Source organism: Caloenas nicobarica, chromosome 5 (assembly GCF_036013445.1).
Source record: "Caloenas nicobarica isolate bCalNic1 chromosome 5, bCalNic1.hap1, whole genome shotgun sequence".
Classification (NCBI taxonomy): domain Eukaryota; kingdom Metazoa; phylum Chordata; class Aves; order Columbiformes; family Columbidae; genus Caloenas; species Caloenas nicobarica.
This window is the reverse complement of record NC_088249.1, coordinates 55781979-55806282: the sequence shown is the minus strand read 5'-3', so window position 1 is coordinate 55806282 and position 24304 is coordinate 55781979. Positions and strand designations below refer to the sequence as shown.

The 24304-nt window shown below is 42.9% G+C and overlaps 1 protein-coding gene across 1 annotated transcript in view; it reads right to left on the bottom strand.

Annotated features, from left to right (window-relative positions):
• The window catches only part of RRAS2 (RAS related 2), a 45780-nt gene extending 21917 nt beyond the window's left edge, over positions 1-23863 (bottom strand). The window contains exon 1 of the mRNA XM_065635575.1: positions 23545-23863. Coding sequence (XP_065491647.1) covers positions 23545-23649 — 105 coding nt within the window. The 5' untranslated portion in view covers positions 23650-23863. The remainder of the gene's footprint in view (positions 1-23544) is intronic.
• Positions 23864-24304: the final 441 nt, after the last annotated feature.

Sequence of the window (24304 nt, the reverse complement as noted above, 5' to 3'; positions counted from 1 at the left end):
GCAACAACTTATTGTGCAGGTCACACAGTGGACTAAGATTCAGGAAGATGAAAGACCAAAACCAAACTGACTTTTGTGCTCTGAAAGGGAACATACATCAGGTCTTTATACCTTTCAACACTCCTGTAATAGAAAGCTGGCAAGTTTTTAACTGCTAAACAGATAATTACAAAATCCTGTGAAAAAAATAAGAAACCACAAAGAGACATCAGATTTGTGTGGAAAAATGAAAGAGTGACTTTGAAATGTAACTAAGGCAGCCTCTCAGCACATGTTCAAGTGCCCTGGTTTTGTTAAAAAAAAGTTTCTCTTTTAGTGAATTGCCCTGTTAGCTAAAGCCTGCTAAGTAACTGCAGTTTTCCTGAAAGCTAGATACATGTTTTGGTAGACATAGCAGTGGAATGCGAGGTCATTGATAAGGATGGATGCACATCCCACGCGAGCAGTGAACTGAAACAGGCGACCAAAAACTGGCCAACTAAATATTCCATCCCATTCACGTCATACTTCACATAAAAGTGGGGGATCACGAGTTTCCCCACATCGGGCGCCAATTATCTGTCGAGGTTTGATTGCGGGGTGACAATAAAACCGTGGCAGATGTATTGTTAACCCCCTCTCCCCCTCTCTCCCACGTTCGCCCCTCCCTCTCCCCCCTCCCCACTAAGGACAGGCGATTGGGAGGGAAAGAAGGACATAGAGAAGAGAATTGGAAAAATTAAAAAATGTTTTACTAATGCTACCAATAAAAATAGAGAAAATAATACAAAATATACAAAACCAATCTTGAAAGTCCCGGCAACAGCTCCGGCAGGTGTAGGGCCGGCACCCGAAGTCCTGGACTGGACTCTGCAGCCAACCGGAGCTGGATTCAGTCTGTCACTGGGCCTCAGTTCGCAGGGACAACGCGCAAGGTCCTCTCCCAATGTCGGCCATAAGGAAAAGGGACAAGATCCTCGTGATCCCCCACTTTTATATGAAGTATGACGTGAATGGGATGGAATATTTAGTTGGTCAGTTTTTTGGTCGCCTGTTTCAGTTCACTGCTCGCACGGGCTGTGCATCCATCCTTATCAATGACCTCGCATTCCATTGCTGTGTCTACCAAAACATGTGTCTAGCTTTCAGGAAAACTGCAGTTATTTAGAAGGCTTTAGCTGACAGGGAAATTCACTAAAAGAGAAACTTGTTTTGAACAAAACCAGGACATCAAGTCATAGAGGTTTAAAGAATAAACTATTACAACTACTTTATTGGAAAACATTACATGCCTTTTTGCTAACATCCTGCCAAGCTTAAACATACTGTTAAGGGAACTCTTATAAATTGAATTATGGACAGAGTGGGTACTGGTTACATGCCTATAACAGGAATATTGAGTAGGTTTTTTTCAATATATATTTTGAAATGCATGTGAACATCTTTTAAAATACTATCTTCCTTAAAAACAGCAGATTGATTAAAAAAAAAACACACAAAACACAAAAAACACACACACACCCCACAAACAGCTTTTCCCCTTTTAAACTCAAACTGAACCTGCACTGCACTTACATCTTACAGGCACTAGTTTACAGCTCTCCACACTGCACATCAACTCAGTATCAGCAGCTCCCCAACCTGGGAACATTTGTCTCTGACTTATAATTCTCAGCTTTCTCAAAATCAAACCACACCAAACACCATGCATTAAACTTCGGCCTCCTGAATGCTTCCTGGTGATGCGGTCTTCATTACTCAAGATCAGAGAACATCACCTTTGTAATGCCTTGAATTAATGCCTTCTAATGCCAGTAAGCACCCACAAAGTGCTTTGAATGCAGCTATGCAACTTCAAGTCGAAACGTGTCTGACTATAAAATATACTCTATACTGCAAGCACAGATGAGTCTAGATTTCATTTAATTTCATTTTTGCTTCACAGTAAATGTGCAAGAAATGTGCACACACCAAATACTTAATCTTCCAGATCTTGGCCACTTACAATTCAAGGAATGTTTAAAATATGAACTACATACTATCTTTTCATCCCGTAAATTTTATCGAGTTCAGTTTTCAACATAGCAGCTCACATAAGCTCTTCAGGACAAACTCATTTTTTACCTCAATAAGCCCATGATAGCCTTTTAAAGAGTGCAGATCTGATCTTAAGATATGTGTATGACTCGATACTGGGGAATATAGCTGTAAGTAAAAGGAAAGTAAGGTTAGTCAAAAAATCCCCTGGTGGGGCAGAAGTTACTGGAATACCTTTTCTCATATACATGAAATCATTAGAACACCTCAAGATATGTGGTGTAATGTAAGAGCTTCTGATCTACAAATAAAAGTACAGTAACAGGGTAAGACTCACAATCAATCAAAATATCTCTTCAGTAACTTAAACCTCACTAAACCACAGTCAGCAACAGACTTCAGGTTAGGGGCTATGAGAACACCCATGTTTAGGACATTTACAGTCTATTAAGAAGCCACTTCACAACTCCTTGAAGAACATACTAGAAGATCTGAAACACAGACCGGAAAAGTTAATTCCATGGCAAAAAAGCTCTTGAGGAGAGCGTAGGTATTAATGTCAAATCAGAACCTTTACCACAGGTTCATATTGCAAACAAATTGCTTGTTCATTGGACTTTTCAGATTGTTTAGCCCAGTTATAGACATTCGGACCCACACAATTATATTAATGCAGCAAGAAGCTTTTCTAGCTCAAATAAGCCAGTAAAACAAAGCCTCACTTCAACAACTCTAGCACATTTTAGTAACATTACCTTCTACTTCACATTTTAAGTACCTGAAAACGTTTGAGTCATGGGACTCCACAGCAAGATAAGGTCAAAAATTTCTCAAGTTAATACCTTTCTTATTCTGAAGGCAGTAAATCTGGTTTAGGTAGTAAAAGCCTTTTCCTACTATTACATTTCAGTTCTTTATAATGCCAGGCACCATCATCAGTTGTGTAGGTTTGTCATAGCATGGAAATAGATGTGGACTTGGACCACAGTTCAGCAAGATCCAGGTACAAAGACTAAGGATGGCAAGTTCTCCACGTTTCTCCTCTTAAAACATTTAACACAAAGATACAGCCAGATTAATTAGTCCATTAAACCCAGAGCCTACCGTTTTCTAGAATGATTCGAGTTAGGATTACCTATTTGTAGGACAGCATTTCACAATACAATTGAACTACAATAGCAGGTCCCTGCCAGTGGAAGAGGGAGGTTTTGTCACCTCCACTCCAGATCTTGTCTGCAGCACGATCAGGAGACCAGAGAGTTCAAATTGCTAATTAAAACTTTAAAAAACTCCCCCACCCAAATACTCGTCAACTGCAAACACCTTTAGATGCCCAGACACCTCAGGAAAGCTCATAGCACTGAAAGATGTCTTTTCCCCCCAACTTACATATATATAAACACATTATGTAAAATATGTATAAGTGTCAAACAGGGACTGAACCAAAAGAGTGACAGCTTCTAGAAATTTTTATCGTACCACTTGTTTTGTTAGAAAAGAGACACAAAATCATTAGCAAATATGTAATTAAAAGTTAAGATGACTTCCAGAGCCAGTAACGCACCTCATTTATACTATGAGATCACTGTACCCGTAGACAGCAGTACACTAGTTCCTGTCCTATATTTTTTTTCTATTACCACAATTAATCCCATGGAATTTTTGAACAGCAGCCTGGACAATATCCAACATAAAAATATTGGGTTTCATTAGTGAAGTCTGGAATACTTTCTTTTTCAAAGATATATTTACTGACCATTAGAAGCTAATTATTTAGGGAAAAGCTATAAAATAGCACCTATATCTATTAAGAACGATTGTGTCAGAAGATAAGCACCGTTCTAATAGCTTTATTTTCCCAAATTATGTATTTATTTAACTCCAACCTTTTGGCCTGAGACTAGATTGTCTAGACTCATTCTGCAAACTACAATGACCATAATCTTTAAAATTTTGAAAGTGCCATAACCAGAAGTGCCAGGAACTCAGAAATGGCAGCTGTGTAGCCATCTATTTTCATTAGCAAGGCTAATTATTGCTAGCCTTCCTCCCAAACCCTCATCCAGCTAAGTAAAACACACAAAGCAGTTCTCTTCAAGTCATGAAAATTTTAAACTACAATGAAAGAATTGGTTGCCTACCTATGAAATAACGGCAAAGTCAATTCAAATTAAAACACACTAGGCAACTTCGCCTTAGTAAACGGTATCCGAACAGCTTGCAGAGATGAAGCTATCAACAAAAAGTTCACGTTAAAAAAAGCCACAAGGGTAATAACACGCTAAATACACGCTTTTACCACGGCAGGCTCTCGAGCTTTCCTGGCATCACAACAGACACGGCCACACCAGGCCAGGCTGATGGACCCAAGGCGCCAGCCCCGCGCCGCAGCCCCACCAGCTCGGCAGTGGGGAGCACCCACCGTGCCCCAACACCAGCTATTTTTGCACATCCGTGCAGCTCATCACGCTGTATTCTAAGATGAAAACATGCTTTCTGCCTCCTAAAACCATTTCTCAGAAGTCTGTGGCTAAGCAGTAAAACCTCAGACAAGGGGAGAATTTGTACTGGTCAAAAAGTGTTTTTTTCCCCCCTGCCCCATGACCTGTAATTTCAGATTCAGCAGCTCCTGGCAGGGCCAATGCAGGGACCTGGAAGGAGAACGGAGCACCTACAAGGCAGTCACTCCCCAGCCCAGCAGTAACCTCTGTCACCTTAATGTCCCCTCTGTGAAAAGATATTTGAGAGATTGACATTTCAACGTCAGTTGTTTAACCCAGACACACTGAGAAGAATTACTCATAACCTTAGTGTGGGATTTAGAGCCAAACAACAAAAAGCACAGGAGGGGTTTTTTTGCCTTGTCGCTAACTTAAGGTGTCAGGTTAACCTGCCTAGTTGTGAGAGTGGGAAGAAATGAAGGGGATCTCTTCCTCAGCACAGCAGACTGTTTAAACCTTTCCACACTAGGGACAGTGTGTTCGGATCTTCCTGGCACACAAGCAGTGCCTTTGTTTTGTTTGACAGATCTGATCCTGACAAAGGGTAAGGGAAAAAAAAAAAAAAAAGACTGGACCTGGTCATTGTCAACCAAACTTCACAGAGCAATGTGGTAAGTTACTCCACCCTTGAAGCAAGACAGAAATCTACCCCATCTCAGCAGAGACCCAACGCAGATTTCAGTGATGCAGCCTGACCTGAAATCAATGAGGCATGATGTCTGTCAGAAAGCACAAGTATTTTAAACAGAGGCTAGTCTCACACATGTAGGCACTACTGCTTCCTAAGTAGTGGTTCAAACTAACACCACTGTTTTCAAAAACTCCAGGTTTCTATAAGAATAAATGATTATAAATCCACTATATGGAGTTCAAAGAACCTGCCAAGTGGACTTGTGTAAATGAAACGAAGCTTCAGCTGGACAAACTGCTTTGAAAAAAAAATTATACAGAGTATTTTCCATCACAGATACTGGCAGAACACAATGCTTTTATTTCCAGCCTAATCAGTGCCTGCAGAGAAGTTAAATCTTAATGTCCTTTGAGAATGTCTTCATAATCTTACTACCACCAGCAGCAGATTCCAAGATCAAAGGTTATTACTGCTTCACATGTGACAACAGTGTAATTCAGACCGGTTTTCTCCTCAAGTGGTAAGTGGCAGTACAGTGCATGAGGATTGTTTACAATAGGAAATGGAGCATTTCGTTTCTGACCTTTCAGAAGCAAAGCCATGTGTATTGAAACTTTTACATTAGAAACAGTTACCTTAAGTTCCTTGAAGAATTACAGGAGATAACGGAGAAAAAATTATCCTAAATAGAAGAAAAAACAACAAGCAAAAAACCCTAAACCAGATTCCTGGTTGAGATGGCTTAAGAAATTACCATTCCACGTTTTATGTCAGTGTCCCACAAGTCAACTCAGACATACTGTCCTGCAGTAGCTCCAGCCCCTGTGCTTTATTTCTTTTTGAGGTCTGTGCTACACTTACATCCATACCTCAGTGCCACAAACTTGCTCAGAATCAGCGAATCAACTCAAACTAGCAAATTTGCAGACTAACATCTGAAGTTTATGTACAGTCTAACATTTTCTGTGCACTTCACCCCAAGTCCATTCTTGCTTATGCTCAGCTCAAGAGTATCAAACTGGGCAATACTTATTTTACCCAAATTATTTTTACAGTGTGCATTTAGTCAAATCGGTGTCAGAATTACAGTACAAGCAAAATAGGAAAGTTTACTGAGGAGGTTGACAGAAGCAAGTTAAGTGGTGTTATCCTCCCAATTAAAGACAACTTTAAGAGCACAACATGACTGATACTGTTGCAACTTACATATGGGGAAATGTGTACAGACTCAAATTCCAGGAACCAGAATTATCAAGTGTTTTTACAGTTGCTAATCCTGACATGTGAGCAAAATTTCATAGTGCAGAACTGGTTACAAGCACTATCTTGCTAAAACCAGCTTGGAAACTGATCTACAGGGGAAAGGAAGATCCTTACAACCCCAGTAAGCACAATTCAAATGCTCTTAAGCAGTGCCAGAATTTTCACTTTCAGCAACTTCAGATTTTGAAGTCACGAGAGTGTCAAATGGAAACATGCTTATCTTCTCAAATCTTATTAAAAATGCTTTTACCTTCAGTGTTCAGTCTACATATTTAAGCAAGCATCAATTTCCATCTATAAAAAGCATATTTACCAGCAAAACATTTGCTTACACTAAAACCAACCACAGTGTTTCTTCCCCTTGGTCTCCACACCTGCAGGTGTAGTACCACTTTTAGTCAGCACCACCCCAAATCACAGGGCAGGAAAACACACTGGAAACTCAGAGAGCGCTTATTTTTTGCTTGGAATTATCATAGACACCACATGGAATAGAAAAAGATAGCGATAACCAGCACCACTTAACATCTATAGCATTAACAATGTTAGATGAACATGTCACATGACCTTCGAGCTAGAGGACCTAAGCAGTTAGGTGTTAATCCCATCCTTTTATATTTTTAGAGAATTTATTATTTTAATAGCAAGGACTGTTTTACCTCAGTGAGAACATAACTACCTCTAAACCAAGCGCTGTTATAACAAAGGCAAAAAAAAAGAAATTAACATATCCCCTGTAAGGCACCAGCCTCATTCAGTGAACAAAACCCAGCGACACAGTGTGCTAAAGATGAGCGTTAGAAGACTTGTTCTTATTTTAAGATTGGCTTCGCGCTATGCGATGCCACAAACTACAGCTTTATGTGCAGTTACCTCCTTTCACATTACAAAAAGCCACATCTATTACGAACCACATCAAGAAACTGCAAGCAAACATTCAGCTGAGGTGCTACAAAACCAAACACTACACATAGTCAACAAATGTTTGGTTTTTTTCTTCAGTGTTGCCATTTATGGTAGCAGTACAGAAGGCAAATGAAAGACTGGAGCAGTTTTACGCTGAGCAGCATCACTTCCCATGGTGGAACTGATTCTAAGTAACAGATAAAAAACCATGATTTGCATTAAAGACTCCATTCACAGATGATCCCTCGGTGTTTAGGGAATTCACAGTTTGGGCCAGAAGCATTTGCTAGGGTCATGCAGACCTTAGGATGACTGCAAAGCGAGGTTTAGTATTTTCGTCTCTAACATCCTGTTTAGCACCATGTTAGAGCTGGTTCCAGACTAGTTCTGTACCCACAGTTTATGAGTGAGGTTTCTCCAAGGGGAAGGAGAGCTTAAAGTTCAAGCTGAGAGCAAACGCTATAGACAGTAAAAGGAAACAGCGCTTCATGTCTTTGAAGAGCTGGATGCAAAACCCGAGCTCTCCAGTGAAGAGTTTCTCTCACGAAACTAAGGGTGTTGCTGTTCATTGTTTGAAGCCCAAGTACTCCAAATATTAACCTGGGCACAAGCTGTGACAGCACAGCACTGAGACAGCCATTCTCCACTCTCGGTTCTGTCATCTAAAGCTTGAAAACATAGCTTTGCTTAAGTAATCGGCTAGCAAGCGAATACTGCAAAGTGGGCTTTAGCATCAAAATGCTCTTCCTCCAGTATAGCAGCAGACTCTCTGGAGACTATTAAAGGAATCTACAGAACTGAAGACTGTTGAGAGAACACAAACTCTCATCAGATCTAGAAATGCTCATCCTCCTTTTCACATTCTTCCCTTGCTCTTTACCTGACCCTCACATTAAAACCTCGTGGGAGCCATCTGCGCTGCAGAGACACAAACCTTTCAGAGCGTATTTCCACTATTGTCCCTTCTGGTGTCCCAAAGCTCAGCAGACTCCCCCGACCCAAAGGTCTTTCCTTTCTGTTGATGGTGGCTTCTGCCCCATCCCAGCTAGAAGACAGCAGGATCACTGTCAGTTTACCCACAGCAGATCATAGCTCAATCCAGTTAAACAAAATATTTTTCTCCTCATCCTTTTGCAACATTGTAACTTTCTGTGCTTATTTAAACACATTTGAACCCAGTTTTGTTAACATTTTTTATTAAGCGGAGCACAGACAATCCTTCAGAGCCACCCACATATGTCCATACAAAACTTCAAGTACAGCTCCTTACCAAATTTCACTTGAAGAGATTCAATTGTTATCTCCCTCTCCTCCCGTTTCAAATAAAACATAGTCTTGTATTTTAGCAGGCTTTCAAGTTTTAAAGGAAAATAAGGTATGCACACCAGTAAAAATTTTAAGCATTTGTGATTCTGCCACACCATACTCATTGTGACCAGCTCACCATCCCATCCTCAAGACTGGCAGGTTTCTGGATTTTTAGACTCGTTAAAGGCATGAACTTGAAAACTAAGGGTTCAAATTCAGATACACTTCAGTTTAGTAACAGCATAGAGTCAAGATTTGCTCAGGGGGTTTCCAGCAAGGGGATTTCCCTTCTGTCCCACGTGCTCTCATTCTTACAAAGAATTTACATAAATTCTCAAATAAGCTTGTTTTCTAAACTTAGGAGCTGCCCTCAGCCTGCACAGAGTAGCCAGATCGCATGAGTTACTTCATTTGCATTAGAGGATACATGCTGACTTCTCTATATGATATTCCTTTACAGACATCATTTGAGGAGAAAAGCATCACTATCTGGAAAACACAGGTGCACATCATATGAACAGTGATCATGAAAAGCATCAGTAAACATTATCTAAACTATATATGAGGTATGATCAAATCAAGGAAGGACAAGGGCTGATGAAAAATAACTCAGTCATGCCAGCCAGACTTCTTCTACCACATGTGGCTACCTCTCTCTGATTTTACAATTCCTGACTTGTAACGGATCTCCAATGAAGTAAGCTACCTTCTTCAGGACAGATTCTGTGAACAGCCACTGCCACAAAAGCAACTCACTAATTTGTTCATTACTAAGTATCCTGCCTTTAAAAATAAGATACTTATACCAATATTCTCAAAGCGCATAGCAAGCTCAGAAAAGAGGATACTAGTATGAATCAAACAAACAGCACAGAAAGTATTAGATTTCTACACAGGCTACTAGCAACTTACAAAGAAGATCCCTTTTATCATCTTAACATGACCAATTAAAGTTACGCTATCAAATACCATAATTGGCTACACTACACTAGTGTACAGTCTTTCAACCTGGCAGGTCCCATAAGATTTTGCAGGAGGAAAGCTGTTTTACGCCTGAAACTTAACCTTGCTCTTCCCAGCTGCCTTTCAGGCTCCTCCAAAGCAACCCGGCTGTTCCACACCTCATTTCTGGAGGCCATAACCCAAGTGGAGGCTGATGCTGCAGTGCAGAAGGCACAGCAACAGCAGAATTAGCTATCCCATGCACCGTGCAAGGAGAAAAAAAGGCAACCCAAGAGTTTATGTATTGTGAGACAGAGCAATTACAAAAATCCCTAAACAAAAACATTAGAAACAAACCAAATTCAAGTTCTCCTCTCTCCAAGCAAGTTCACATTGATGGAAACTAAGCCGCTAATAAACATGTTACCTGAGCCCAGTTCATAACATGTACAGAAGTGAGGGACTCATACCAAACTAGCCAAACCCATTGCATGCCACTGCCCTCTTGTACCATAACCGGTCATACATCTAGTGGGGAAGACACCATAACACATCTTGTCCTGAAGAACACACTCCATCACCTAAAAGCACTCTTTCATTAAGAAAATCATCAATACAGTAACTCCTAAATTCAAACTGTAATGTGCAATATTCCTCCCTGGTCTGACAGGCACACACAATAAAGTATAACTTTAAATAAGTAGAGAACATTATTACTTGATTGCTTTATTGAGCAAAGAACTTCTGCAAATATGTTGTTTAAAGGTACAGAGAGGCAGCAGTACAGCTAATGCCATCTTAAAATGTGTGAGTGGTGTGCACAGACCTTCAATTTGTTTACTTTCAGAAGAAGGTTTTAGAATGCATGGGGTTTGATCAGAGGGGTTTTTTGAGTTTATTTTTTGTTGTTGTTGCTATTTCTGCTCCCATATTCTACAGAGTAGTGATCTTGTGGTAAAGGCATTCAGTGAAGAAAAAACAGAGTGTGGAATGCACAGGCAGCCAGCCTTGTGCACCAAAACCACACAAAAACACTGCAGTTTCTCTCGTTTTTACAGATTAGAAACAGGTTCTTCGGCTTCATCATACTTGGAATAATGGACTATTCAGAGTTGTTCATATTTCCAGTAATCACAGGTGAAGCCTCCGGACAGGCAGTACGTCAGGTGGACAAGCAGAAACCCTTCAGAAGACCTTATCTTCTTCCTGGTTAACTCGTACACAGCCAAGTGTGAACAGAACCTCTGAAGGCAGCACGAGCACCACGCACCTCTGTCAGCTTTCCACATGCAGCAAAGCTCATGTTATTTACAAGGGCAGGGTGAATGCTACCAATTAGAGGCAAGTAGTTTCTCTTTTGAGCTTTCTTCCAGCATTAGAAAGTATTTTAATTTAGATCATAAGTCTTCTAGACTCATTTCCTGTGCATATGTTAAAAGCAACCTTTCCTAATGACCAAAACTCAAAGCTGATTAGATGGGCCATGTGCATCACAGACTTGTTGGACAGAATCAAGACCACACTGATGTGTTGGCTTAGGGTTGGTTTTGTTGGTTGGTTGGTTTGTTGGGGGTTTTTTTGTTGGTTTTTTTGGTGTGTTGTGTTTTGTTTGTTTGTTTGGTTGGTTGGTTGGTTTTTTTTTTAGAAAGAAAGCAGAGTTACAAAGTCCTATACAAATATATTTTGGCACGGATACCCGATGTGCTTCAGGTTTAGGAATGATTGTCAGATCCCGAAGATAAAACACAAAAACAAATCTAAAGATATTTTTTGACAAATCGCTATGGTAGCCCACTGCTCGGAGAGCAAGCTGCCACAGGTTTGCAAAAACACACTTTTCAAAGCGCTAGTGTGGAAGCTGACAAAAAGTCAGTGCTCCAGCCTGGAGATGCTCAGTCAGCAATAACAGAACTAGGACACCAACAGGGTTTTGCCCAGGAGAAACAAGCACCGAAGCCCTTTCACTAACCACATTTAATGTATTTCCTAGACTTAGGAGAGATCAGCGGTATAATCTATTCAAGGAAGAAATTACAGAAAGATGATAAATACCTAGCTGAATAGTGTCAGGCAATCACATTAGTATCTCCTAAGAACTACTAGTGCTGGAGAAAACCAAAGATATTCTCACATTTCTCAGGCTACTCAATTGGCATGGAGGTACTCATGTACAAAACAGCTGAAGCACAGGCAGTGCAGTAGATTTTAAGTTTTAACATAAACTGTTCAGCTGTTACAAAACTCAGTCTCAATTATCTAGTCTGAAGCAAGTGGCTGCAGCTTAAAATATTCATCTTCTGCAATCACCCTGAACAAATTCTTCCAGATCACCACTTTCCCTCATGCAGGGAGGCAGCGAGCGCCTTTTTCAGGAGATCACATCAAGAGATGCAGGGCTTTTATTTTCTTCACAGTATTTGTAAGCTGAAGAAATGCACACAACACGGAATTCCAAGGCGCAATTCTATAATAGGCCTTGAGCTAGAAAAATCCTAAACTGTTAAACCTTGAGTAAAATCCCTAACTCAGCAGGACTTTAGGACCTCAGGTCACAATTCCTCTGAACAGACATCCAGTCAGCACAGATCAGATTATTTTCAAATTCTGCTCGAAGTGGATTCTATTATTGGTTTCCTTTTTTGGGAGAAGACTTCTGGTGTGTCAGTTGAAATATTCAAATCCTCCCACAAAACAAGTCAAAGCAGCTATGGAGGAGGGGAAGCCACTATAAAAAATGTGTGGAATGTAACCTACTTGGAAGAAGGCAGATAATACCAGGACAAGGAAGTCGACTACTTCAGATCCAAGGCTCTTTTCCCATACAGTCCCACCAAGATAGATACTGGGCAATTTTAAATTTACAAACATCAGTGAATTTCATCAACCTCTGTAGGACATACATAACTAAAAATTAGTTTCACAGACAAAAAAAAATTGCCAAACCCTTTGGTTATGTGATATACACTATATCCATCCTAATAGGTGCAAAAACTTCTAGAGAGCAAAATGAAAAAGTGTCTTTAACTACTTCAAAAGCTCAGCTTTGAAGTATCCTTTTTAAATTGAAAGAAATTGAGATGTACGCATCAATATCTTTCAGTGCACCTTGCCAGCAAGAGAGAAACAAAGCAGAAACTCCAAAGAAAATATTTTCTATAGTTAATAGATTTAGGCCACAAATGAAGGAATTCAGAATTTTCTCAGGCTTTAAACACTCTTGTTAAAAGTAAAACACTCAATTTAAAAACATCTCCTCACACAAAGTAATTCTCTCAGAACTAATACCCAAGGGGATCAAAGAGCTAACCCCACTGACAGGTAATTAACTTTCAGCCTCAGAGGTCTCCAAGATGATGCACAGGCACCTGCTGTAGCTGGACTCATCAGAAGACCACAACGGCTTGAAGGCTGAGAGCTGCCCTGACATTTCCAGCTGAACCTGAAAGAAATCAAACCTCTTGCTCCATTAGCTGATCTGACACAGTCTAAAGTCAGAGAGATTTCAGCTGAACACCCTCTGATCAGATAACAGGACTCGCTCAGTGCTATACACATAAGCATCTTGCAAGTCTTCTTGTGTTCGCTCTACACAATGAGAGCAATCACTCTTGAGTCTCATTCTCCATCCAGAGCTGGAACAGGTTAACTTCCCCCATCGCACAAGGCTTCATGCAGTTGTACACACATCTTCTGTGGTTAACCCGCTGCACAAGCTGCTGCCTGTCCCATCACTCCCCCTGCACACAGGTCTCAGCTACAGAGAACTTCACCTGGGTTTCTGTGATCCTTTCTACAGCATCACCCCCCATGGCTGAAGCAATGTAACAGAGCAAGTTATGAACTCTGTAACTGCTAAATGGAGAAGCATCTTAAATTATCTCTACTTCTGAAGACCTGTTTTCGTGTAACATTTAATGCTAAAGTCATACTCAAGAAGTTACAGTAAGCAGCTCTACTCCCTTCTGATGATTCCAGAGATGATTAATCCTCCAATAATTCAGGTGTGGAATACAGCTTAAATGCTTAGTTATTGCAGCAATCAAACAAGACAAGAGCTTTAAGGTTTTGCACTTTGGAAATTGGCAGTATCACTTGTATAACATAATATTGTGCCCAAAGCTGGAGAAATAGTTAAACCGTACATAAGACCATAAAGCAGTTTAGTAGACTCTTAGTTTATGGAAAGAGACTTCCGGACTTGAAAAAGCTAGAAGAACAAGCATCCGAACCAAAGCTAAACAGTCGATGTCACCAACCAACAGTGCCAATCTGTTAAGAGCCACCTTCAGAAATACCAAGGTGGGATATTCAAAGTGGCCCATCCACTGGATGCAACAGGCAGAACACTCAGTTTCTAGGGGGAAAAAAAAAAAAAAAAGAAACCAACCACCACACACACAACTTACCCCCTACAGAGACAGAAATGAGATGTATTTCCACAGCTTAAAACTTCTCATTTTAATACTCTCAGACAGCAAGGCAAGACACCTTTGACTTAACCAATAAAGTTGTTTTACCTTGCTCATGTGCTAAGGATTTTGGCCTCATGGGTTTACTTTCTAACTTGAGGGTCTGGAAATTGTTTATTGTGGTGTACAACCCACCGACAAGGTTTTCCAAATTCACTGCAGCGCTACAGGAGAACTGCTGAGCGCAGGTAATTGTCCCCACCCATGATATTTTAAGACCCCAAGTAGGGTCTCAAGTTGAAAACTCCCAGCAAGATGAGAACCCAGTTCATGGGGAAGAGGGACAAGCTAAAGGGAGGTCAAAGTATGGCACATCAAAATGATGCAGAACATATATTTGTTTCTTGGAAACAGTTGGGACACGCGGTCAATATTCAGATAGCTTTGTTTGGAGTCTGGGGGAGGCAGGAAGAAGATGCAAGGACAGTGTTTCTGCAGGACTTCGAGGACAAACAACTAGAAAAAAAATCCCAAGCAGCAATTGAAATTGCAAGACAAAATTAAAATACACATATAATTGCATTTTTAGTATTGCTGGGTCACATGAAGCGAGAATTCTTTTAAATACATCACTGCTAATTATTTTTTTCAGATTTGACTTCTTAGTGTGAGCTATTATAGTAAAGGAAAACATTGTATCCACTTATAACAAGGTCTTGTTTCATAAGTAGTAGAGCTCGTAGCACATACAGGAGTATGTTATCAACAGCTACTTTTTACACATTATTATAAAGGACCTTCATAAAAGGAGAGATGAACACAGAAATACTATTAGGAAAAGAATTTATAAACCCCCTACTTCAAACAGTGCACATTACTGTAATCCCATTAACTTTTTTTACATAGAATTAAGCCTAATAACAGTTTAGCAGATCACTTTTCTACTCAAAGATGCCAGATTTTTCACACAGATTTATTACTGGCATCCTTCCATTCCATGGTCTACTTATCACATAAGGAGCAAAATATTCAGATTTGCTTACAGGTTTATAGATTTATATCTCCTTAAACAAGGAATGCTGAAGATGCTCTGTGATAAGGTGAGCAAGGTATTTTTGTCAGAAAAACTCAAAATGGTAACTGCAGTGCTTTTGAAATTTCACCTTTTCCTAGCAAATATAACTAGTGACTCAACATAGTTTATCACTACAGTTATAGAATACTCAGAACAGGACTGGAAAAATAATTTCCTTGTAAGTTTTAAGGATACTCAAGTTTATTTTCTGGCTTAAAAGACTTGAGGAAAGTGCCACAGATAAAAGTTATGAATATGTACCTAAGGCTACTCTCTTGAGAAATAACCCTTCTCATAGGTCTTCTGCATAAAGATTTTTGCTGAATACTTTGGTTATTAGCGTTACACTAGGTTTTTTGTGTGAACTGTGGCATTTTTATGTGTCAGTGCTAACATCTAGTTAATTATTAATGCACGCTGGTCCTAACAGCTAGTACTTTATGCTATCTTTAATAGTGCCCTTTTGCATACATTCCTACCATCTGAACTCACTCCTATCTAGACTCACCAGTTTACTTTCTGGACACGGCCAAGACACTGGTGCAGGTCTGGTCAAACAAGCACAACTGCCAGATGAAGTTGTTTGCAGAGCGACCCAGACAGGGTAACCGATCCCGGCTAAAAACATCCCCTGGTTATTTTTAACTCTGAGTGCTTGTGGAGTTTCAGTGAGCTACATGGAGTAAATAGCTATAGTGGTAAACTGCTGTGGCAGCGTGGGGACCGTTGAGCATTTTTCCTTACTGGCAGGACCAGGTTATTGAATTAAACCCTCAATTACAGCAAAGCCCTGTTCTTCAGGCTTGCAGAACAAAACCACTTCCCCAGCCTTGTGCTCCACTCCGGCTGTCCCTTCCAAAAAGCAAACCAAGCATCAACTTGCCCTCACTTCCATGGCCCCCCCAGTTCTCCAGCTGCACCAGTAAGCCATTCCAACCTGCCACAGCTCCAGCGCACAAAGCTCTTGCTTTCCGCTGTGGTTTTGGGCTCCACACAAGCCTCTGGAAACGTACCTTCTTCTTTTGAGTCCTTTGTGAGCTTTTGCATGTTAAAAAAAAAAAAAAAAAAAATCACCGCAGCACTTAATCACCCACCAGGATCTCCACTGTAAGCAGAGCTGACAGCACTTCCCCAGGTGACTGGAGAAGTGCAGTACAACGCCCCTCAGTCACCCCCCAGCTCAGGTTCCAGGCTCTGGGGACAGCCAAGGTGCAAGTCCTCCAGCCTGTCCGTTCCCAGCGGCAGGTAAGAAGCCCTGACCTCGCTCTAATGACGGGCAGTGCTGCGCACGATGCTTGATTAGTCGCAAGATCAAGCACTTCAAACGTGAATACGTGACCTTCTTTAACTTCACCGTCAGCAGCTCGTGCACTGCGTTCCAGACAGCCCTCTTAGAAGCAACTAGTAGAAGCAAGCAACCCATTAAAAAAAAAAAAAGTACCTTTAACCTCACAGAAGTTCCGTCTGGAAGCGGTGCTGCACATCAGGCAGTTTACACACTGGGATATGACTAGCTGCAGTATATGCATGGTGTGTCCTCATCAGAGAATAAGAAAAGGCAAAGCAAATAGATTAGGTAAACATCCTTTTCGTCTGCTATCTACTTCAAGTAATTAAGTTATAAAGAGAGGAAAATTATTTTCTTCGAAATTACCTGTTCCCACAGAGTGCCTTACAGGCTATCCCTGACCCAAGCTACAACCACACTTAAGCTGTGAGAACACAGACACAAAGACGACAAGGTAAAAAAAATCCAAGAAAAACACAGTTTACAATCACATAGCACATCTATCTTAGTAAAAAAAGACAGAGTTCGAGACAAATGTGTAAGGCCTCGCTCACTGCCCAGATAGAAATAATTCACCTGGGATCCAACGCAACCCTAAATTTGTAGTAACAGGCTGCTGCTACTATCTGTCAGCATTTCAAAACAAAACCCCAGTAACCTTGTAAGGCAAACCATTTGCCAGGCCAATATTGCCTACCGGTATTATTTATAATCAAGCTTTTCCATCTGGATCCCATTAAGTCTACCTTTTACAGCAAGAATTTGTCTTGGTTGATCAAAGTTACATCCAGAAATCGTTGAATACGTTTTATGCAAAGCAATAGGGAAAAGTAAAAAAAAAAAAAAAAAAAAGAGCATTACAGGTGTGATCTCAGTTTTAATGCTGGTTTTACACACTTCTTGAAATAAAACATTTATAGTAATTGCTGCATATACCTGGATGTCACATTTTCCTTTAACAGTGCTTATGACCATAACTGAATACCAGACCAAACAAGCACAGTTAAGTCACCTGAATCGACAGAATCAATAGAGAAATTACCTACTTGTGTCACACCAGTCTAGACCTGAAGAGTGACTCATTTAGGAACGTTTGCAAAAAACCCTAGCTTCCTACCCGCTAGCCAGAAGCCTGCTGCATTTCACTTCACGAAGCTGGTGTTTATCTTCAGGCACGTGAAGGAGCTCAGCCACATTTGCAGCGCCGGCAACGCTTTCGGTAAACGCGGACAGGTTGCATAAGGTATACAAAGACGAGCCATTCAGGTCCTTCAAAACTCTCTCAATATAAGGGCTCTACTTATAAGAGCCACCCTCTACCACCACTACTGAATACTGGAATTTGTGCTCCAGCCAAAAGCAGGAGCAGAAGCCTCTCCCTTGAGCACGGGCAGGAGGAACAGGGCTGCGGGCCAGCGGCTGCCGATTCATCGCAAGAGTGCAAAGGACACGGCGGGCAGCAATCCGGGAAGCTGCGCCAGAACTCCGTGTGCAAGTGGCGGTAGGAGACAACCTGATAACCAAAAGGTACGTCAATATTTACTCGCTATATAAGCAACTGCTGCTAGGGGTTAACACATGGAAAGGTGCTTTCCGACTGCAGCGTGGTTTTAGCGATCCCAAAGGAATTTCACTTTGGGAAAGGACTGGAAATTCCTCAAAACTGAAATGATCAGCACCTCAAAATTTAAGCACTACCCAAATTCATGCCAGCTTTTGAACTCAGCTCAGTTCTACCCTATACGTACGTTAACACGCAGCAGCCCTGCTGGCAAAGTTACAGTGCGTATACCATCGCAAGCTACACCAGAACACCAACATGCAAACCAGTGCTTCCTTCTTGCCTGCGAATTAAGCCTTAAGTCATCGACTACATTTCCCAGGTTGTAGATCTACAATTAACTGGAGCGAGACAGATCTTTTGTTTGGTAGCAGTGCTCTGGGAAGCAAGGAGCCGAGCAGCTCAAGTTTCACAAGGAGCGCAACAAGCAGCCCTTATTATTCCAGGTGACTGCATCACAAGTGCTTTGTTTTGACTCTGATTTTTATTTCCCACCTTTAACCTCAACAGACACCAACAATCAGTCGCTCACTCTCCTAAACTGCATTTTGTCACCTTGCTTTACATTGCACTACTTACTGTAAGAAGGCCCCACGCTTTATCAAAATGTAAGCATACCAGTCCTAGCGTAGCCCTGCATGAATCTGCAGCCTGGAATTCATGGCATTTTATCCCCTTGATTTTCTTATGCGCTTACTTGAAGAACTTCTTTTTTGACGGGTAGTCAGAATACCTAGAAACCGCCGAGGGGTTTGCACACCCCCGAAGTCTAGCTGTGGTCCATCGGGGTCTGTCAAACATCCAGCACGCCGGCTCCAACACCAGCTGCGTTTTCAGTTGTTGCTTTTCAATCTGCTTTACCGCTCTATTTTAGAGTAGTCAACAAATCTACATCGAACTCCATTTACTCACTAGTTAGCAGAACAGTAAGCTCAGCTCCAATTAGAACTTGTTATGGACAGTTTAAGAGCAGTAGGAAAAAATTGTTCATTTTACAAGTTTGGCAGTAAGAATTAAGCTTGTAAATATAGCATGAAATCAGTAAACAAACAAAAAATACACACACACACACACAGGACCCCTAAATATATTTTATATTACATTAAGTGTTTTAGCAGTCTCAGACATGTTCATGCATTACCATAGTCAACGTTACGCTGATTGACAAACTAATCTCAACTCAGCCACACTGAATTACATCCAGCCAATATCACCTTACAGTTCTAGTGACATTTATTAACTAATACATTCTTGTAGGTCACCAAAGTCTGTGTGTGCAAAAACAGACATGTCATTGTCACAAAACAAAAGCTATAGTTTTATGAAGAGGCAAACCAGTGTGACAAATAATTTTAACAATTCTGATCAAAAGCATCCACTGTTTAGTGGAGCAAATTTGAAAGAATAAAACATGAGTGGCTTTCTTGCTGTCTACTGCTAAAACTAGCTATACATTGTTTGGTTTAACAAGAAAAAAAAAAAAGCATGAAGTAAATGGCAACTGCAGGATGAAAAAAATGCAGAGGCTGATTAGGTATTTGCTAGGCTGTGTTCCCTTTGAGCAAGGAAACCTGAACATTACAAAGGGCTGAGTTAGAAGGGAATGTGGGGTATTTTGTGACAGACCTCTGCATGACAGCTGGAGAAAAGCTATTGTGGCAACAGCTGTGTGCTCTGCACAGCTCACGCTCCCAAATGCCTCCGCCCGCAAAGAGCCCAGTTAACTGGCTGCAACGCGCTTTAAAAGTTTTCTGCCTCTTGGGATGCGAGCATGATGGATTATTTGTGTATGTTTTAAATAAGAGAAGGAATGCTAAGTTCTACCACTTACAGTTTTACAGAATGCCGTGGTGTAATGTTGAACTATTATTCACTGCTGCTTTCCTAGAGTTTATAGCTGCAACAGATCCCATCAGCTCTCTACAATTAAAATGTCTTCACTTCCTGTCTTAACAGGGCACAGACTCGACAGCAGTAAATTCATATATCATATCCTGATTTAAAGGAAATGATTTGGTATTTCCAGGATGAAATCCTGGCCCACCAACAGCAATATCGAGCTGTGTTTATCTCCCCAGAGGGAGAATTTTGAGGAACACACCTAACCACTGAAAGCTTTGATCTGCTTGTCTGTACTCTAAAGGTACTCCGAGTTGTTAGATGAACTCCTGAAAAGTGAACCCAGGACCACAAGCAATTATAGGCAAGCGACCAGTCGCACCTCGTGTCCCGTTCCTACTGCACTGTACTAGTTAGCACAACGACACTGAACCCAGGACGTGAAAGAGCTTTCACCGTATGGCACGGATTTGCTCACTCAGCCCCCTTACAAAAACATTGTTGTTTCAGCCCAGACTGAGGCACAACAACCTTCAGGAACCGATACTCTCACACAGGGCAGCGAGCACAGGAGCGTTTCACGTGCTGATCACTGCCATAATAAGAGTCCAAGCTCAGCCACTACTACTGTTGTAAGAACAACTACTACCTGTTTCCCCACCGACACCTAAAACAAGGCTGGGAAGGATGCACTGTGCACAAACCCCAGAGAGCTGGCAAAAGAAAGATGAATTGGTTCTTCCTACGTCTTCTTTTCCTCTTGTTTTCATTTATTTCATCTGAAGTGAAGGAATAGTTTTCCCATTTTCAAATATGAATCCTCCTTAGTCTTTCAAAGATGCAACATAAATCGCAGCATATGATTTCCCACAATATCCTATCACCACAAGAGTCTCATTTACTAGAAAATAATCAACAGCGCTGAAGGAAAAGCAAGAGTAATTATATCCGAGTACTGATTTACTAAAAGTTAAATACAGGATTATAGGAAAGCAAGACCAAGTGTGGAAAAATTTGCTAGTATCACTAGGAAGAAACTTTCATTTCTAAGCTTCAAAACTGAGTTGTTGACAACTGTATTTTAAACACAGGCCATAAAGCAGCAAAAGAACATTTAAATCCTTCACTGACATCAAGATTTGTCATGTGGCAGTAGTAAAGGCAGCTACAAGTTTGTCACTTAATCCCAAGAAATTCCAAAAATGAAGCATGTGACTTGTTTGTAATCAATTTTAAAATGATTTGGAGCAGTTTCTACCCAGCCTTAAAAGACAAACAACATATTTGGCAATACACTTGGCCAAACAGAAACTACAGAAGTGGTTGCATCACATCGCACACACTTGATATCATCATAAACTTTAAGAGCTCAGGAAGATACTGTGGTATATAAGTTATACACCAAGCCTCATCTCTTATTGCCTGTACCTACATAGCAAGCAGGGAAACAAAACCAAACTCTTCTCTAAGACAAGTGAGGTTCTGCTCAGGAGGTCTTTATTTCCCAGCTATTTCTCTCCTTTTTTTTTTTTTTTTTTTTCCTCCCCCTCTTCTCCCCAGAGGTTGAATTCATCACTTTGTGATGGCATGATTTTCTCTCAAGATGAAGCAGTCGAAAGGGCAAAAATACGTAGATAACTTAATACAACCTGACAATAACTTGTTTTGAAGAATTCACCCTCAACATGTCAGCTTCACGCTACAGTGCTGTTCCCTCACCACTCTTTCAAAGTGAACTATTTATTTTTCTGCTATTAATTTGAAGAGATCCTTATACGTGACAGAGTAGACACAGGTTCCTCTTTTGCAGATATTCACTGAAAAACAAGTGTCAGTCACAGCACTTGAGTAAAAACTCTTACTACTACCAGGGGGTAGCTCACGCCTTTAGCTTAAAGAATGAATGTCTACCAGAACTCAAATATTGAAATTATCAAGTACTCAGCAGAACCTTACTGCTGTTAAAATAAATGGACATACCAAGGCACCAAGTGCGAACTCTACCTTTTTTCCCCCCCCTTATGTCTTTAATGGAAATACAGCATTAGTTTGCATGAAGTTAAAATTATCCAAGAGCCTTTAACACAGCCAGGGACTCCAGAGATCCATTTGGCAACATTTTCCAAGACAGCAGCACTTCAGAACTGAAGTTGTGTCCGGTGCACACAACTGTCACAAACAGTTCAGATATCCACAGGAAGATGCAGGAAGCACCACCTAAAGCAGCAGCACCATGTTTGAGTGAATGGCGCTTTAAACCAGCTTCAGTCAATCACAGAAATTACCTCCATATACAAGCAATGAGGAATCCAATCCACACGTATCCACGACCGCAGTTGTTCCAGCCCCATCACCCTCCAGCAGACCAGCAAGCCAGTCTCTTACCAGTATCTGACCAGCTACCTACGTGTCCAGCAAACAAAGCACCTGCACAACACACATTTCCTTTCATCTCAAATGCACTGCTCAAAATAAATTTCAAAAGAACCAGTTCTCCTTAACTGCCAGTTATTTTAATGCCCTGTAAAATACTAGATCTTCTAAGCATTTGGTATCTAGTACTTACCCAGATTTTGAAAGTGCTGTTTTCTGTGTAGTTACTTAGTCTACACCACAGAGCTTAAATTCTCAGCACGGTATGACAGCTAACAAACAGGTGTATGCACACATTAACAAAGAAAATCTGAAGTTAAAAAAAAAAAGTCTGTTTGCTATTGGATCCTCCGCTCTAACAAAACATCTTTTGAGAATACGATTGCCCCCAGTGTTAAAAGACAAGCTTGCCTCGTTGCCAAACAGCCTGTCTTAGCAGTAGGTAGAGTATTATGGCCTCTCCTCAGTGGAATTAAAGAAAACAAACAAAAAGTCAATCTCTCCAGATTTGCTCATCTGCCATCAGCAATACCAGCAAGCAGAATGCAAGTAGTTGTCTCCTCCTTCCACTGTAAACAGACAGAGGTGGATTAATAACGCTCCTATGACAGCAGCAGAAATGCTAAATGCAACAGGGCAGAAGATAAATAAGAGGGGTATGGCTGAATTAGTAGCAGAAGAGGAAAAAAGGTTCTTCTTCACGAGACTGATATGCACACTTTACATCACCTATTCTGTCACAGCTTTTACAGGAAACTAATACCAAAAAAAAAAGTTCGATGCTCTGTAAGTTGAAGCACGCACCAACAGCGGGAGCCCGGCGGGGCGGGGGCGACCGCCGGCCTGACCCGGCACATCGCGACGCGCTCCGTGCGAACCCCTCTTGCCCGGGGGGCTGCAGGAGCCCCCGCACCCTGCAGGGCCGGCACTAGAGCCGCGGGCTCAGCCCCGGGGCAGCTGTTTCGGAGCCGGACGCCAAGTGTCACCGCTCCCCCGGTTACCGCGGCTGCCGCTGCCCGGGCGGAGCGCGGGGCCGGACCCAGCGCCCCCGGCGCGGAGCAACCCCGGCCCGGCGGCGCCCGCCCGAGGAGCCGCGCAGCGAGGCGGAGGCGCCCGGCGGACCGGGAGCGGCGTCCGCCCCTTCCCGCCCTCCAGAACCTTCCCGGGGGCCCCCGACACGCCGGGGCGCCGCGCCCCAACCACCGCCCCGAGCCCCTCAAGGTCACGCCGCCGCCTCCCCGCCCGGGCTTCCCGCTCCCCCGCCCGGCGGCGCGGCGAGCCCCGCCACCGCCACCGGCCCGCGGCGCCTCCGGGAGCTGCCGCCCGCCGCGCCGGCCCCGGCCCCCCCCGCGCTGAGCGCCGGGCAGCGCCCAGGCCCCGGCGCCGCGGCCGGGCGGAGCGGCTCCCCGCCTCGGACGCCGCGGCCCCTCACCTGGATGAACTGGATGGTGAGCGCCGACTTGCCCACGCCGCCGCCGCCCACCACCACCAGCCGGTACTTCTCCTGCCCCGGGCCGTCCCTGCAGCCCGCGGCCATCGGGGAGCCGAGCGGAGGCGATCGCGGCAGCGCCGCCGCCGGGTCCGGCGCCTCTCTCTCTGTCTCTGTCTCTCTCCCGCTCCCCTCCGCGGCCCGCCGGGGCTGAGCAGCCGCAGGCCCCGCCGCTCCTGCGCTCCGCCGAGCGCCCCACCGAGCGCACGGAGCACCGCCCGCCCCGCAGCCAGGGCGCCGCGGCTACAAATGGCCGCCGGGGGGCGGAACCCCCCTCATCTACATGCTAATGACAGCGACTATATGCATGAGGGGGCGGGACGTGGCGCTCGCCCTCCCGGCGCTGCGCTCCTGCGGGCAGAGCGGCCCGGCGGTGGGGGCGGTGGGAGCGGCGGGGCCGGGGCCGGGGCCGGGCGGAGCGGGCAGAGCCGGCCCTTCGGCACCACACCTCTTTGTTTGTAACGTGCGGGTTGTGACAGCCCCCCGGTCACCCCGCGCTCCCCCTCCAAAACTGAGCGCTGAAGAGGTAATCAGTGATTTCCCCATGGGCTCTGCCGGGGCGCCTGTCCTCCCGCCGCTGAGTGCTTCATCAACATTAGTGAGCCTCTTTGAATACCCATGAGGTGGGGACGGAGGTATTATTGCCCCTCGGTACAGATGCCGAGCCAAGGCACAGAAGGGTTTAAAGCCAATGCGGCGTTAA